General features: G+C 42.9%; 1 protein-coding gene and 1 non-coding gene across 2 annotated transcripts in view; both read left to right on the top strand.

The window, feature by feature from the left end:
- Positions 1-18,211, top strand: part of LOC118888020 (LRP2 binding protein) — a 42,015-nt gene that overhangs the window by 13,567 nt on the left and 10,237 nt on the right. Inside the window, exons 6-9 of the mRNA XM_036838979.1 lie at positions 10,772-10,914; positions 10,996-11,101; positions 11,991-12,214; positions 13,604-13,778. Of these exons, the coding sequence (XP_036694874.1) occupies positions 10,772-10,914; positions 10,996-11,101; positions 11,991-12,214; positions 13,604-13,778 (648 nt within the window). The remainder of the gene's footprint in view (positions 1-10,771; positions 10,915-10,995; positions 11,102-11,990; positions 12,215-13,603; positions 13,779-18,211) is intronic.
- LOC118888097 lies at positions 2,055-2,159 on the top strand. The gene has a single exon (XR_005018243.1). It is a non-coding gene; the product is annotated as a U6 spliceosomal RNA (small nuclear RNA).

Raw genomic sequence — 18,211 nt, 5'->3', positions numbered from 1 at the left:
AGTCTTCAAGCCAGCATTCAGTCAGGGACCACTCAATGCACTGAGTTGTAACATCTGCAAGCTTCTTTCATCTAGATTAATTCTCTCTCCTGCCTTTTTTCCATAATATTGACTTTATTAGAAGTGACACTTATATGGTACTTAAGCAGAAAAATGTCTTCTTTTGTAGTGCATACTGAAATATTTAGGGGTGAAGTGTCCTGATATTTTCATATCGGCATGTAACTTGAAACAAGTCACCAAAAAAAAATAGATGAAGTAAAAATAGCAAAATGTTATTACTGACAATCTATGTGGTAGTTATGCAAATTTTTATGTAATACTCTTTCTACTTTTCTGTATGCCATTCTAAGATCTTCTGTATTCTCAGCCTTTTTCTCAGACTACTTCCTTCACTTCCTTGCCTTATCAGAAACTTGGTTGTCCCACAAGCAGCCCTCTTTAGAGGAGGGCTCTCCTTACAACCTCCCAAAGTACCATAGTGCTCTAAGGTAGAGCTGGTATTATTTTCATTTCCCAATTCACTTTCTAGCTATTATTTCTCCTCCACCTCAGGCACAAAGTGTACCTACTTTGAAGTTCATACCAACTCATTGCTTTCCTAGTTCTATCAATTTCCTGGTTGTTGGTGATTTTCTAACGTTAACCTGAAGACTTTGGCTCTGGGATTACAGTTTTCTTCCCTGTGTCATTCCACCATTTTATCTGATACTTGAATGAAGAACTGAGCAGCAAGAAGGAGCAATATATAGATGTAGGTGAATCACATTCCAGGCAGAGGAAATAGCTTGTGTTCAGGCCTGAGGAAGGATGGTACAGCTGGAATACAGTCAAAACAGTGAAACAGGGACCAAACCACGTGGAACTTGGCAAACTACGGCCAAATGGATTGTATACTCAATGCAGTGTGAAGACACCAAAAGGGAGTGCAATTAATATGATTAACATTTTTAAAGATCACTTTGTCTGTCGTGTGGAGAATGGATTGAATGGAGGCAGGAGTAGAAGCAGGAAGTCCAGTGAGGAAGCCACTGCAATAGTTCAGATAAAATAGCAGCTTTAACTGAAATTATAGTGGTGAGAATAGAGAAAAGCGGACAGATCTGGGATATGCTCTTAAGAGGATACAGGACTTTCTGATGGATTGGGAGAGGGGCAGAGATAAGGGGAGGAATCAAGGATGATTCCTACTTTTTGTCCTGAGTGGATGATGTTGCCATTTAATAACAATGGGGTGACTGAGGGAGAAGCACGGTTGGGGTACAGGAGGAAAAGCGAAACATTTATGTTTGAATGTTTCATTTGAAGTACCTGTTAAGACACCTAAGTAGAGATGTCAGGTAGAGAGTCTGGAGCTCAACAGTGCCGTCAGGACTAGAGAAATCAGTGGGGGGCTATCTGTGGAGCAGTGGGAGTTACAGCACCAGATTGGATAAGATTGTTGAATGAGTGAGTATCATAGACAAGAGCCAAAGGTCAAGGCCAGGGACTGGAAGCCCTCCAATATTTCATGGTCATAACGGAAAGAATAGCTAGCCAGCAAAGGAGAATGAGAAGGAGGAGACAGGGAGGACAGAGGAAAATGAGGACTGTGTGGTGATCTGAAAGTCAAACGATGAAACTGTTTCAAGAAGGAGGGAGTGATCATCTGTCTCAGATTCTGCTGAGAGGTGAGTAGAATGAAAACTGAGCACTTACTATCAGACATACTAAGATGAATTTCACTGGAGATCTTGACAAAAGCATTTCAGTGGGACCAAGGTCATAAGGGACCAAGATTGGAGTGGGTGGAGGAGACATATGGATGTAAGGAAGTGGAGATAAGCACTGAGCTTTGTTATAAAGTAGAACAAATATATGTGCAATAACTGGGAGGGATCATGGGATCAAGGGAGAGTTTTCTCCCAGATCAAAGATCTTACAGTATTATTTGTAAGTTGACACACAAGATCTGGTAGAGAGGAAGAAATTGATGATGAATCAGGTAAACTGATAGATTTGGTGCTTCTTTCAATTCTTTCTGTTTTCTCAGTGAAATAAAAGTGAAGCCATGTGTTTGCTGTGGCAGGATGTATCCTAAAATTCTAACAATTCAGAGAAAATAAGCATAGCCCCTGTGCAAAGATGACACACAAATTCATGAACTGTTCCATATTTTTTATAAAAATATTTAAAAAGTTGAAGCCATGAGCTGAGACTGAGGAGAGGGAGCAAGGGGACAGCAGAAGTCTGAAGAGAAAGGAAAAGGTTTGAAGTAGTATCTTCTCTTCCAGATAAGTGGGAGAGATCGTTGATGAGACAAACTGATAGTATTGCTTGCGAGGGGAGAGCTCGCCCTGAAATTTGAAGTCACAAATTGTAAGAAGGACCTGTCAGCATGGTTATGTTTTTCTCCAGCCATGTTCAGTGGTTTAAGTACAGCAGAGTAGCTGGAGAAATAAGATATCTGCCACATGAGTGAGTGTCATGGAGGGAAAGAGGGACAAAGGAATGAGTACGGTGACAGATACAGAATAAGCTGACGTGGGAAGAACATGAAGGTGTAGAAAGACAAGGCAAATTGGTAGATTCGACGGGTTGGCATATGGCAACTCCAAAATAGAATGGCTTGAATGTAGTTACATATGGAGGCCAGAGGAGCAAAAAAGAAGATGGCCTCTGTAGGTCTGTTCAGTTAACCCAAGGTAAAGGGGCAAAGAGCAAATTCTTTTAATGTTTATCATTTTATGAATTTACCAAATTCTTGACACTAATTTGGTCCAGAGTCTGGTTGAACCAAATATGCTTTGTGTGGTAGGTTTGAAATGTCTTGAAATTTACATGTTATAAACCCCAAAATATTGATACAAAACTGCATTATGTTTGCTTTAGTCATATATCTTTTGCAAGAAATTGAGAGGAAAAATACATACACAGGTATGTATATATGTGCCTGGGTATCCTTTTATATTTGTACATATTTACCATTTCTGGGGCTTTTCATTCCTCCCTATCAACCTGTGTTGCCAACTGGCACCATATTCCTTTTCCGTTCAACCTGAAGAACTTCCTTTAAAGAGCATTTCTTGTAAGTGTGCAGGTGATGAGTTATCTCCAATTTTAATTACCTGAAAATGTCTTCAGTCTGCCTTCATTTTTGATGAATTGTTTTGCTGGTTGAGTTTTTTCTTTCCTCACTTTAAAAATGCCATTGTAAAATCTTCTAGCTTCTCATGAGAAGTCAGTCTCTGATTGTATTATGTTCCCTGTAAATAATGTGTCCTTTTTCTCTGGCTGCTTTCAGGATTTCTGTGGATTTCAGCAGTTTGACTATGATGCGTGCTTAGGAGAGGGTTTTTGTTTATCCTGTCTGGGGTTCACTGAACTTCAAGGATCCTTTTCAGTTGCAGTTTTCAAGAGTCATTCCTCTTCCAGTTTGTGTTTGCTTTGGTAAACTTCCCAGTGCCTTTAATAACTTTATTTATTTATTTATTTTTGGCTGTGTTGGGTCTTCGTTGCTGCACGCGGGCTTTCTCTAGTTGCAGAGAGCGGGGGCTACTCTTCGTTGCAGTGCACGTGCTTCTCATTGTGGTGGCTTCTCTTGTTGCAGAGCACCGGCTCTAGGCGCGTGGGCTCAGTAGTTGTGGCTTGCGGGCTCTAGAGCGCAGGCTCAGTAGTTGTGGTGCATGGGCTTAGTTGCTCCGCGGCATGTGGGATCTTCCCAGACCAGGGCTTGAACCCGTGTCCCCTACCTTGGCAGGCAGATTCTTAACCACTGTGCCACCAGGGAAGTCCCTCCCAGTGCCTTTAGAAAGTTGTTCTTTATGTTTGGTCCTGATTTAATCACTGCTATCTGTGGGAGGATTTACACGAACACTTCACTCTACTACCATTATACTGTAAGTTCTCTCTTACTAACCAGTTGGGGGAAAAAATGGTAGACACCTACCTCACACACTCACAAAAGTAAATCCACATGATCTGGGACTCAGTAAAACACTTTGATTTTCTCATCTATTACTGTGCTGTTTAGCCAGCAATAGCACTTGGAGAGACTAGTGAGGAGTAAAAGTTAGAATGCAGTGTATAAGAATGTACTCGACTGTCAAATATTATTTTCTTCTTTGGGGTGATTTTTGAAGGTTTTGAAACTGTGGGTTAAATCCACTTCACCTGCCTTCACTAATCAAAGTCGTTTTAAGACTCATGTGTCCTCCAAGCTGCACTTGTATAAACAATAAGATGTTTGCCTGAGTTGTTTTCTGGGAACTTGGAGCCAGTGGCATCTAGTTTGAGCTGAGCTGGTTAAGACTAGATAGGACCATCGACTCTCCAACTGGGCATCCACAGGCGTCCATTGCTTCATGACGTTTTGAACGTGCAGAGGCCTGCATCTTAGTTACACCTGCGCAGAGAGAAGATTACCCGCCAATTCCCACATCTTTTCCCAATCACCTTTCCCCACGCCCCGCACGCTCCCCATGCCTCGGACCGCCCTGCTGTTTTATTCCTTATCCCATAAATACCCCGAGCTGCCTGCTTGCTGGGAGGCTGGTTTGAGATTTGTTCTCTCGTCTTCTGGTTTGGCTGCCTTGCGAATAAGCCCTCTTTTTGCTGCAAACCTCGGTGTCTCCGCGTTTGGCTTGCTGTGCGTCTGGCAGGACAGCTCTGGTTCGGTAACCCATGTGGTGAGCCAGCCAAGAGGTGAGTCCGGGTGAACCTCTGGCCCATGGCTCGTCGGCCCCTTGCAGGCACTGAGGACCTGTGGACCAGCCCAAGCAGCTCCCTGGCGTCCGTTCCCAGACTGACCCTGGGTTTTCAGGGAGGCGCTGCTGACCTTCCGCGCTCAGTGTCATCTTGTAGCAAAGAGAGGAAATGGAGCAGGACCCTATGGTGCTTCCCCTCCATGTCCTCTGCCTGCCTTTCGTCTGTAGAAAAACTTTAGTCAAAGAATAAATTCAGAGAAGTGAGAAAGTGCAGAAGCAAAGGAAAACAAGACCAAGTAATAATAGCTTAGTCACTGAATGAAGTCAGGGACCATTAGTCCCTCCTCAGGGGCTGTAGATAGTATTATGAGCCATGTCCTGTGAGCTGTTTCATAGATACTGAAACCCCACCAGGTGAAAGGAATTAACTACATGATGACCAGACTGTAGACATGACCTAAGCTACCACAGTTCTGAGGACTGGCCTCAAAGAAATGGGAGCAAACCGACCCTGGAACTGAAGACTAACTGTACCTAAAACAATCAAGATGACGCTGGTCACCACAGGACCAATTTCAAGGTGACTGTCGGAGCTGACTGGGCTGTTTCTGCATGTAGCCCCCTCCCTCCGCCTAAACACCCCTGAAACTCCCCTTTAAAAGTGTTTGCCCACCGATTTGTCAGTGGGGAGTCAGTCTCTGAACATAAGTCCGCCATTCTCCCCGTTGCTGGCCTCAGAAATAAAGCAAACTTTCCACTAGCCTTGCCTCTCGAATATTGGCTTTTGAGTGGCAAGCAGCTGGACCCGACTTTCAGTAACATTTTTGGGGTTTTGGGCTTTTGGATTTGGAAGATGTTTTTAGGGTAACCTCGTTAAAGAAATGCACCTGTGCCTAGATTGTCTTTGGAACCCTGAAGGATCATGGGTCAGAGGCCCACCTGATGGGATTTTGGCAGACAATATAAAAGGTTACAGCTGCTGAGGTACTCTGTACCTGAGTTAAAGGCCCAGGGCTCTGGTTTTTGGTTTTGTTTTGGTCTTGTTTGTCCATGTCTGTCTATGTCTGATTGTCTTAATTGTTAGGAATTGGCTACTGGGGGTTGAGCTTCTTGGCGACTGTAGGAAGGACCCTTTGATTTTGTTGCTGCACCCACCTGGGAACAAAGCCCCTTCAAAATGGGCAATGTTAATTCAGTTCCCTCTTGCAGCCCTCTAGGCTACGTTCTCCAAAATTGGGAGACTTTCAGTTATGAATCCATGGAAAAATAAAGGATGGTTATTTCTTGTAACACTAAATGACCATAATATCCTCTAGACTCTGGAGCACAATGGCCTGAAAATGGATCCTTAAATTACAATACAACTTTGCAAGTAGATTTATTTTGTAAACAGGAATAAAAATGGGATGAAATACCTTATGTACAGTCTCTTACGTTCTTGTATCAGAATAAACCTGTGTAGAGTAGATGTAAGGTAATGGTCCAATAGGAAGGAAAGGCAAAGAAACCTGTTTTGCTTGATTCTAATGAAAAGGAGGATGACTTGCTGGGAGTTCAGTGGACCGCTCTGATGCTCCTCCACCGTTACAGGACGGTGCTGTCGCTCCTTCACTGTCAGCATCTGAACCTCAGGCTCTTGGGCGCCTGTGCCCTCCCCCCACCCCAGTCTCTGAGGGTTGAGAAACAGGAATGGCCTCCCCTCTCATCACCTGCCAGGGTGTGCAGCTTGGCCAGGGAGCTACCCAAATGCGGGGAGGGCAATATCCCTTAAGGCAAGTCCCCACTGGGGCTGTGAATGCTGAGACTGGGCAGGTGATGGGATGGATCTGGGTCCACTTCCCTGTCCACTTTGGATTTATTTAATTGGAGGAACAATATGCCAACTTATAGAGATGACTCGAGAATGGAAAACCTTCATTGATTTTTTTTTTTTTTTTTGTAACCCACAACCTAACCTGGGCAGATGTTCAAAATTTATTAAACACCCTCCTCACTTCAGAAGAGCATAAGATGGTGCTGGATAAAGCTCGAGAGGAGGCAGATCTGCTTCGTGCAGAAACCCCTGGCAACCCGGCGAGGGCTGCTGCACGTGGGGCTACAGCAAAAGCAGATCCTGATGGGGATGTGAATGCTGGAGACAGGCCCGAACTTCACTGAGATTGCATTCTTGCAGGATTGCGAAGAGGGAGGCCAAAACAAGCCTTAATAAAGTACAGGAGGTAAAACAGAAACCAGATGAGGATCTTTCAGAATTTCCAGAAAGGGTCTTTAAAGCCTATAGGCAACATACAAAGAGAACTTATAAAAGTCAGTGACCATTTTTTGGTCAGAGCGCACCCAGTATAGAGAAGAAACTGCAAAAGATGGAAGGGCCTTTAGGAATGCCTGTGTCTTGACTTGTTGAAACTGCCTTTAAAGTTTCTAATAGCAGAGACCAGGTTCAGGAGAAAAGGGAACAATGGAGAATGAAAGAGGCTGCTCTGCGGGCGGCTACCTTAACACCGGGAAGAGCTGGATGGAATCAAGGACTCCCACAAGGGACTCGGCAAAAGCTTCCACTCAAACGGGCACCCAATAGTGGGACCCCGCCAGTGTGCATACTGCAACCAGGAGGGGCACTGGAAAAGAGGGTCCCATCCTAAGTAAGACTCTTGAAGGTAAACAGCTGGCACATCAGATGCCCAAGAAGAGAATGACAGTGACCAAGAATGACAGGCCCTAGGGGTTCCTTTAAATCTTGTGAAGTCCATCATCTCCCAGGCGGAGCCCTGGATGACTATGACCGTGGGAAATTTAGGATTTTGATTGATATGGGGCCATTTACTCAGTTTTAAATACCTGGCTTTCTAAGCTTCCTTCTAAAACTATGTTAGTAACTGGGGTGTCCAAAGAAACCTTGAAACTGCCTTTTTTCCAGCTGCTAAACTGTCAGATGGGGAAAACGCATCTGAAGCATAGCTTTGTATACATGCCTGAATGCCCCATTCCCCTTCTGAGAGGAGATTTACTAACTAAATACCAGGGTTACCTTTGCCCCTGAGTGAACAGACATTAAAGGACCACCAGAGCAGGCTTGCGCATTGCAGGCTCTATTACTCCAATCCCAACAAGAACATCCTGCAACTGTTCCAGAAGAGATTTGCAAAGAGGAATCCGAAGACCTGGGCAGACGGGAGGCTGGGAATAGCAAAGAGCTAGGCCTATACAGCTTAGGGCACCACCTGAAGTCAGCCTGTACACGATTTAAGATCAGAGTGTAAAAGAGACTCATCCAGTAGTCCCTAACCCATATACTCTGCTCACTAATCTGTCCAGACATTGTTGGTTTACTGTATTAGAGTTGAAAGATGCCTTTTCTTGCATATCCTTGTTTTAAATCCCAAGAGTTGTTTGCTTTCAAATGGGAAGATCTAGGTACTAAGAATTAAACAACAGTACTGCTGGACAGTACTTCCTCAGGGATTTAAAACTTTACCCACGATGTTTGGAGAAATCCTGGCAAAAGATTTGAGGGACCCTCAGCTAAATGAGGGCGCCCTGCTCCAGGATGTGGTTGATACTGATTACCAGTAAAACAAAGGACACCTGAGACCAGAATATGGTTTTGATTTCAACCTTTTTGGTTGAACAGGTCTATCAGGTATCCAAGAAAAAGCACAGAGTTCTCAATCCCTCTGTGAAATATTTGGGTTTTGAACTCTCACAAGGACAGAGAGACTTGCCCTCTAATGGAAGGGAAGCTCTAGCTAGGGCTGCAGCTCCCACCAAGAGATAATTGCCGGAATTTCTGGGAATGGCTGGGTTCTGCCGTATTTGGGTCCCCAACTTTGGGCTCATAGCCAAACCCACTTAGGAAGCTCTTAAAGGAGAAAATGAACAACTAGACTGAAATCATGGAGGATAAACATCCTGAAGACGAGCTCCATCTTCACCGGTTGGGACCTTGTGAGGAACGCACCGAGAAAGGGAAAGCACGTTGCGTGAGGAATACCGCGGTGGTTCCAACCCTGACGCTGACTTTCCCGAGTGGGCAAGCAAACCCCCAGAAAAAAGCCACGAGAAAGAAATTAAGGTGAGTGGGATTGCTGCAGTGGTGGCTTTGAAAAGTAAAATTTAGAAAGCAATTTAAATAATTTGCTCGTAACCAGATTGATTGTTTTCTTTTGTTCTGCCTTCTCTTTGTTTCTAACCTCCCAGGCTTGGAAGGACAATTCAGTGATTAGGATTTTTCAGTCTTTGGCAAAAGTAGGTAATTTCTCTAGCTTTTGGATATGTCATCTAAAAAAAACCTTCTGTATTTGATCATGCTGACCCCTTGGTTGTGCCTGTTGTTAATTTTTGACCATCCCTAACTTCACTGTGACTTCAGGTGTGAACATATCAAATTAGGCTAATCAACAAAATGTCCTGTCGCGTTTTTCCTTGAATAAGCCAAAATTTGGTCTCCTCATGTCCTCAGAATAAAAAACAAAAACCAAAAAACAAACAACAACAAAAATCCCTGGCATCTACCCTTGTCAAGGTTCTGTTTGATGAGGATATTGTAGAAACCACACTTAATCCTCCCAGCCTATGTTCCTTCGATACTATCTAAGCGTTTCAGTCAAAGGTGATAATGATCAACACACTCCAATTCGTAAAAAAGTAAGACACCGATCCCTGGCTCGCCAGTGTCCTAGGTAAAATCCCTGAAAATAAGAGTCTAAATATTCGCATGTCTGGCGTTCTGTATGCCCTCACAGTGTACATATTTGCCCCACCCTGTACCTATTTGTCTACAGTTTTTATTACCAATCTTGGGCCTATGAATGCCTTGACAGCTGGCGCATAAGTGGTATTTGTTTGGGATCAAAATGTTAACTTGAAACCAGGAACAAGAGAATATTCTCAAATGAGTGCTAAATATAGTTTGATTCCTCAAGCCCCTATTAGGCCTATGCCCCTTATCAGCAGGAATTAGCCAGAGCTGTCCTCACCCTTTTTCCTCAAGAGTTGAGGAATGATCAAAAAGCAAGGGGGGGAGGTCACTGAAACCGTGGGTCAAATCCACTTCACCTGCCTTCACTAATTAAGGTGGTTTTTTAAGACTCTCATGTCCTCCAAGCAGCATGTAGCCTAAACAAGATGTTTGCCCGAGTTGTTTTCTAGGAACTTGGAGTCAGCTGTGTCTAGTTTGAGCTGAGCTGGTTAAGACTGGATAGAACCACCGACCCTTCAACTGGGCATGCGTGAGTGTCTGTTGCTGAGTGACTTTTTGAACGTGCAGAGGCCTATGGCTTAGTTACACCTGTGCAGAGCAAAGATTCCTGCACCTTTTTCCAATCACCTTTCTCCATGCTCCCCACACCTCCAACTGCCTGCTGCTTTCTTCTTTATCCTATAAACACCCCGAGCTCCTTGCCTTTGGGGAGGCGGATTTGAGATCTGTTCTCCCATCTCCTACTTGGCTGCCATGTAAACCCTCTTTGCTACAAACCTCGTGGGCTCAGCATTTTGGCTTGCTGTGCGTTGGACAAGAGAAACCTAGTCTAGTAAACAGTTTGTGTCTGGGTTTTTGGAGGGAGGAAAGCCTTTTGTTGGTGGTTAGAACGTCTTCTGTGTTTTGTGACTATGCAGATGTCATATGAAGATGTGTAGTAGATGTAAATTTATCACTGAGCACAGCTAGGAAAAGTGTGCTTGAAGAGAGAAAACAGAGTTTGGGGCTCACACGTGTCCTGTAAGGATTAAAAATGTGGAAGTTACTGGCTATTCTTACACTTTAAGTTCTAAGAACTGTGCCGATTCAGAATAAGGGCTATGAGGAGAGAAGAAGGAAACCATATTGAGATGTAACGCAAATGTGGAAGCTATAAAATGAAGGGAATGCTTTATATCCCAGAGCTCCCGGGAACGCTGACCCAGGAGATGGACTTTTACTTATTTCTAGCCCTGCAGAGTCCAGGACAACCATACCTGTTAGGTATAGACTCATGACATTCTACCTCATGTCGAAGGGTGAACGCTTTACAGCATTATTGGGAGAAAACTTAATTTGGGTAAAACTAAACTAGGACTTTCTGTTTTGTTCTTTTCCTTTGTGGAAGGAAAAAGGAGTGGAATATATGAAGAAAATTGTTGATTCTCCGTGTCCCAAAGCAAGACACTTACAATTTGCAGCAGCTTACAACCTTGGAAGAGCTTATTATGAAGGAAAAGGCGTTAAACAATCAGACGAGGAAGCTGAAAGGTAATCTGACCTGAGAACAAGATTTTTGTTTTAATCAAATGCTTTAAACAAAGAATAACTTGCCTTGCCCTTCTCTTCTAGACTGTGGCTTTTTGCTGCAGACAATGGAAATCCAAAAGCTAGTGTGAAGGCTCAAAGTATCCTAGGATTGTATTACTCAACAAAGGAACCCAGAGAGTTAGAGAAGGTAACAGTGATCTATTTGTTTAAATCCTAGCATCCTGCGTAGATTAATATTTGGTGAGGAGTAAGTATGTAGTCTTGAATATCTCTTATATTTCTTTCAACGTAAAGAAAGCTTACATTTTAAGATCTCCAAGCTCATTTCACCCTTTCCTCAACTATGAATGCTGCCTTCCCTGCCTCTACCAAAGGAGACCATGGATGTGAGCACTTTGTATGCTATAAAAAGCACACATACAAAATATTCTACCATAAAAGGTAAAAGAGGAGGGAGAGTCAGTACAACCTCTTTAATCACCAATGATGGAAACCCTTTCCAAGAAATCTTATAGGGAGAAGGAAATGAGGCGTTAAAGGCAAACTTGTAGGAGGCACATAACCCCCAAGATCCTTGTCAGATAACTGAGCAGCTACTTGGAAATCGGTTTGAACTAACTCAGATTCACTGTAGCTGAGTATTGAGCAAACATGCTGGGACCACATGCAGGTTTTTATCCTTGGTTTTCTTTGATCCCGTTGGAGCTCCAAGAGGATCTGAGAGGTGGCCACAATCTCACAACATCAGCTGCTCTCCTCTCCTTGCTGTGACTCATTACAAAGCCTTTCAGACGCTTGGTTCGTATTTCCCACCTTCTTGGTCCTTCCTCTGGAAAATCTGAAAATCCTGAAACCTGAACAGCTGAGCTCGAGCCAGTGACCTCGCCTGCACTGTGGGCAGACAGCGGGCGGGCTCCCCTCAGCACCCTCTCTCAGGCATGCGAAGTTGGTGCTAGCCTGACATACGTTCAAGGGGTTAGAACGATGTCCTAGAGATGAATTAATAGTACTATCTTATAGAGAGATTCCCTTTATAATCCACCTTGTGAATACTAGGGAATTGTGCTTTTTCCTAGGCATTTTATTGGCATTCAGAAGCTTGTGGCAATGGAAACCTGGAATCCCAGGGTGCACTTGGGCTCATGTACTTTTATGGACAAGGCATCCGCCAGGATACTGAGGCTGCCCTGCATTGCTTGAGGGAAGCAGCAGAGCGTGGAAATGTCTACGCTCAAGGGAATCTCGTGGAGTATTACTATAAGATGAAATTTTTTACAAAGTGTGTTGCATTTTCCAAAAGGTGAGTAAGCTGGATAAAAGTATTTACAAAATCTCTTACTAGATGTTCTATGCCAGGTCTGTTTAATAGAACTCGCTGCAGAATTGGAAATGATGGCTATTGGTACTTGCAGTGTGGCCAGTGCAACTGAGGACTAAACTTGTAATTTTCATTGGATTTTAATTTTAATAGCCACACGTAGCTCATGGCTACCATATTGGATAGTACATCTATTAGTCTGCAGAACTTCAGTGCTATTTGCTCTGTATACCAGCTAAGTAATCTTACACAAGTTTAACTTTTGGGGCATCAGTTGTTCTTTTGTAATCCTGCGGAAGTATTTTCTTCTTGATTTAAAAAAAAAAATAGTGAATATAAAGTGTTTAACACAGCTTGGCACATGAGAAATATTAAACTTTTTTCCTACACCCTTAGCCATAGGTTCTATAACTGCACAATTGCAGTATAGCTTGATGAGGACTGTACAATGAGAATGGTTAAAAGACTCCAACACTAACATAAAGTATATGGAAATTTCTTTTCTCTGAGGCCGTGTACTTTCCTGCATTTACCCACAATGTACAAATGCAACAGACCTGGGTGTCCTCTAGAATGGCTATAAGGCCATGCTGCCATTTCCTTCCCAATAATGCCCTTCCCACGGAGCCCACAGGCTCCCCTCTCCCCGAGCCCAGTGTGAGGCAGACATCCACACTGGAGGATGCAGGGATTGCTTTTACCCTCTCCTCCCCACCATCGTGGCCTCCAGGCAGCAGGTCACTTAAAGGTGTGGTCTCTGCTGTCTCAAATCCCCAGGTGCCCATATGGTTAAAACTAAGACTTCAAACAGTTCTTTAAACATTGTTGGAGCTTTCCATTATTGCCCATGTTCCTGTTTCCCACAGTATTACGGCTGACGTGGAGTTGACTTGTTTTCGTATAGTTCTCCATCTCTGTATCTGGGTTATAGAGAAGGACTTTTTATTGCCCATTATCATAGATGTGCAAGTTTCTTAATGTGTTTTCTGGTCCTGTGTGACTAAAGTCCAAATTCAAGGTTGATGTTTAAATACCCAAAGAGATAGAAAAATGCTTTTTTCCCATTGTTTAAATCTGCAAAGTGATAAGAGTTCTTATAATATTTTAAACTTAATGTTTTTTAGTGGTTGTTAAGCCTGACCAGTATAATCCTAGGAAGCCATATAGTAACCACTGTAGTTAGTTCCTCTTCTTCTGGTGTTAGTTGACTGTTCTATTTACCCTTCACCACAGAGCAAACAATTTTGTTCTCAAACTGGCAGAAATAATAGAGAAACCACTTGGGGCACATGGACAATTTCTGGGCATGTTTATAAAAATGTAAACTGTAACTGATACTGTTTTTAATTTCACAACTGGATGTTGTAACAGGATTGCTGACTACGATGAGATCCATGACATCCCCGTGATAGCCCAGGTCACGGACTGTCTCCCAGAATTCATCAGCAGAGGCATGGCCATGGCCTCTTTCTACCACGCACGGTGTCTGCAGCTTGGCTTGGGTATCACAAAGGATGAAGCAACAGCTAAACACTATTATTCTAAAGTAAGCCTGACAACAAATATAAATTGACTCAATAGAAATTTCTGGGTTTTTAGTTGAGACTTGGACATCTTTTTAAATCAGTGTTTTTTTCCTACTTATTGTGCAGATAACCTCTGTTCTACCAAGAGGTTGTCAGACATGCAGCTTGTTTGCAAACAATTCTGTCATTCTTTTTAATAATTAAGCACAGATGGTAAAATTTCTATTTTTGATGCAAATTACTCTATTTCACTGTCTGCCGCCTAAGGCCCAGCACCAAGACCTTAACCCCAGAACGTGCATGCCTTCTTTCACCCAGAAAAAGTGTGAATCTCTATTTTATTCTAGTACATTAGAGTACATTTCATTAAGGTTTCCTTTTGCATGACATCTACCACACTTAGGTGGATATTCATGAATTTGAGGTAACCCGTTAAAATAAGCCTTTTCATGTTTTAATCCATGTGATCAGTTTATTTAGATACCGAATGGATTTCACATCTAAAATCAACTGTTAAAAAGTGCAGAGGGAGTGTGAAAGGGAATCATGAATAGTAACTGCAAGTTTTTTTTAAAAAGAGAAAACAAAAAATTGCACACCTTAGGTCCATGACATCCATAAGTCCAAATGAGAATTAGATCATAAAATTTCACGCATTGCCAAATTGTTCAAGCTGGAGCAGGGAACAAGGCAAGGAACAATTTTCTAGGTCCCGTGCCTAAATCTGATCACATTACAGCAGTGGTTCTCAAAATTATTTGCATATTAAAATCACATGAGGAATCTCTTAAGAATTCCTAAAGCCCAGGCCTTACTTCAGAAAAATTAAATCACCATCTCCCAGAATGGGACACAAGCAGATTTGTTTAAGCTCCCCAGGGGGTTCCAATGTGTAGGCAAGTTTGGAACCTAAATTATTTTATGGGAAATTTAAAATTTCCAGAGTATTAAACCCATACCAACACAAATATAGGAACACAGTACAAAAATACAACTGACCTGGGGCTTCCCTGGTGGTGCAGTGGTTAAGAATCCACCTGCCAATGCAGGGGACACGGGTTTGAGCCCTGGTCCGGGAAGATCCCACATGCCGCAGAGCAACTGAGCCTGTGCTCTAGAGCCTGCACTCTAGAGCCCGCGAGCCACAACTACTGAAGCCCGCGGGCCTAGAGCTCGAGCTCTGCAACAAGAGAAGCCACCACAATAAGAAGCCCCTATACCGGAAAGAAGAGCAGCCCCAGCTCGACGCAACTAGAGAACGCCCATCTGCAGCAACGAAGACCCAGCACAGCCAAAAAAAAAAAAAAAAAAAAAAACTTGACCTTTGAGATATTTACCATTACACCATTAGTATGAATAACAGCTGTCTTTGTTTAATCTAAATGTTCTGTATATTATACCAATTTCCAAACCAAGTCAATTTCAGATTCTATGCTATCCTTGGTACCCTTTCCAAGTAAACATAAGTGGAGAGCTCTGGGTAAAATATCCTGAAATGTGGTATATGTTCATCCTAAATAAAAGAGCATAATAAACAGATTACAATTTTAAAACTATTTTCCTTATGGTGGGAGATAATACAGCCCCATTACTCAATTTTGGCCACTGGATTTTATGGGAGATAACTTCCTCTAAGTTTTCTCCATTTTAAAAGTAAGCCAGTGAAGGATCTGGAATCATGTCAGATGAGGCACAATAAGAAACTCTGAGTATTTTACGCAGAGAAAAGACTTGAGGGGCTTCTGATAGTGGTCTTCATCAGACTGAAAGGCTGTCCTACAAAAGAGGCACTGTAGGGGAGGGAGAATGACTGCCCACGGCAGTATGTTACAGGAAAGATAAGGCCGCAGATGAAGAGACCCTGGGCTGAAAGTCAGGAGCCCCAGGCCTGGTCTCAGCTCTGCCGCCCTCAGGCTGGGTGACTACCCACTCCTCTGCCTCTCCGTTTCCAGGAAACCAGCAATGTATGTCCTCCTAGGAACAGTCCCCGATTCTAAAGGGTTGGGGGTGGGGGATTTTAGCTTGATACAAAGAATCTTCTAAAACAACTGTTTATAGGTAAAACCTTAGTTTCTGTTTCCTAAAGGTGGTGACTTTTTTTTTATTCAATTTTATTTATTTTTGGCAGCGTTGGGTCTTTGTTGCTGCGCGTGGGCTTTCTCTAGTTGTGGCGAGCAGGGGCTACTCTTCGTTGCGGTGCGTGGGCTTCTCATTGCGGTGGCTTCTCTTGTGGAGCACAGGCTCTAGGCGCACAGGCTTCATTAGTTGTGGCTCGTGGGCTCTAAAGTGCAGGCTCAGTAATTGTGGCACACGGGCTTTGTTGCTCTGTGGCATGTGGGATCTTCCCAGACCAGGGCTTGAACCCGTGGGCCCTGCATTGGCAGGCAGATTCTTAAGCACTGTACCACCAGGAAAGCCCAAGGTGGTGACATAAAAAAATTTTTTTTATATTGGAGTATAGTTGATTTACAATGTTGTTGGTTTCATGTGGACAGCAAAGTGATTTAGTTATACATATATCTTTTGTTTTTTTAAAATTATTTTATTTATTTATTTTTGGCTGCGTTGGGTCTTTGTTGCTGTGCGTGGGCTTTCTCTAGCTGCAGCGGCGAGCGGGGGCTACTCTTTGTTGCGGCAACTAAAGTACCACGTCTTCTTTATCCATTCATCTGTCAATGGACATTTAGGCTGTTTCCATGTCTTGGCTATTGTGAATAGTGCTGCTGTGAACACTAGGGGGCATGTGTCTTTATGAATTATGGTTTTCTCTGGATATATGCCCAGGAGTGGGATTGCAGGATCACATGGCAGCTCTATTTTTAGCTTTTTGAGGAACCTCCATACTGTTTTCCATAGTGGCTGCACCAATTTACATTCCCCCCAACCGTGTAGGAGGGATCCCTCTTCTCCACATGCTCTCCAGTATTTGTTACTTGTAGACTTTTTAATGATGGCCATTCTGACGGATGTTAGGCGATACCTCATTGTAATTTTGATTTGTATTTCTCTAATCAGCCATGTTGAGCATCTTTTCATGTGCTTTTTGGCCATCTGTCTGTCTTAGATCTTCTGCCCATTTTTTTTTAAAGGCAAATCCTCAAGTGACTTCTTTTTTTTTTTTTTAATTTATTTATTTATGGCTGTGTTGGGTCTTCATTTCTGTGCGAGGGCTTCCTCTAGTTGTGGCAAGCGGGGGCCACTCTTCATTGCGGTGCGCGGGCCTCTCACTATCGTGGCCTCTCTTGTTGCGGAGCACAGGCTCCAGACGCGCAGGCTCAGTAATTGTGGCTCACGGGCCCAGTTGCTCCGCGGCATGTGGGATCTTCCCAGACCAGGGCTCGAACCCGTGTCCCCTGCATTGGCAGGCAGATTCTCAACCACTGTGCCACCAGGGAAGCCCACTGCCCATTTTTTGATTGGGTGGTTTTTTAATATATTGAGCTGCATGAGTGCAATTATTTTGTATTGGGTTGGCCAAAAAGTTCATTCGGATTTTCCCATAACCTCTTATGGAAAAACCCAAATGAATTTTTTGGCCAACCCAATATATTTTGGAGATTACAAATGATGCAACCAACAAGGGAATAAATATTCTCTTTCTGTGGGTTGTCTTTTCATTTTGTTTATGGTTTCCTTTGCTGTGCGAAAGCTTTTAAGTTTAATTAGCATTCCATTTGTTTATTTTTGTTTGTATTTTCATTATTCTAGGAGGTGGAACCAAAAAGATATTGTGATTTATGTCAAAGAGTGTTCTGCCTATGTTTTCCTCTATGACTTTTATAGTATCCAGTCTTACATTTAGGTCTTTAATCCATTTTGAGTTTATTTTTGTGTACGGTGTTAGGGAGCATTCTAATTTCATTCTTTTACATGTAGCTGTCCACTTTCCCCAGCACCACTTATTGAAGAGACTGTCTTTTCTCTATTGTATATCCTTGCCTTCTTTGTTGTAAATTAATTGACCACAGGTGCTTGGGTTTACTTCTGGGCTTTCTATCCTGTCCCACTCATCTGCAAGTCTGTCTTTGTGCCAGCACCATACTGCAGCTTTATACTATAGTCTGAAGTCAGGGAGCCTGATTCCTCCAGCTCTGTTTTTCTTTCTCAAGATTGCTTTGGCTATTTAGGGTCTTTTGGGTTTCCATAAAAATTTAAACATTTTTTGTTCTAGTTCTGTGAAAAATGCCATTGGTAATTTGATAGGGATTGCATTGAATCTGTAGATTGGCTTGGGCAGTATAATCATTTTGACAGTATTGATTCTTTCAATCCAAAAGCATGGTATATCTTTCCATCTGTTTGTGTCATCTTTGATTTCTTTCATCAGTGTCTTACAGTTTTCGGAGTATAGGTCTTTTGCCTACTTAGCTAGGTTATTTCTGGGTATTTTATTCTTTTTGATTCAGTGGTAAATGGGATTGTTTCCTTAATTTCTCTTTCTGATCTTTCATTG

This window comes from Balaenoptera musculus, chromosome 21 (genome assembly GCF_009873245.2).
Source record: "Balaenoptera musculus isolate JJ_BM4_2016_0621 chromosome 21, mBalMus1.pri.v3, whole genome shotgun sequence".
Lineage (NCBI taxonomy): Eukaryota > Metazoa > Chordata > Mammalia > Artiodactyla > Balaenopteridae > Balaenoptera > Balaenoptera musculus.
Note: the sequence above shows the minus strand (reverse complement) of the source record. Positions and strands in the feature narration are given on the sequence as shown.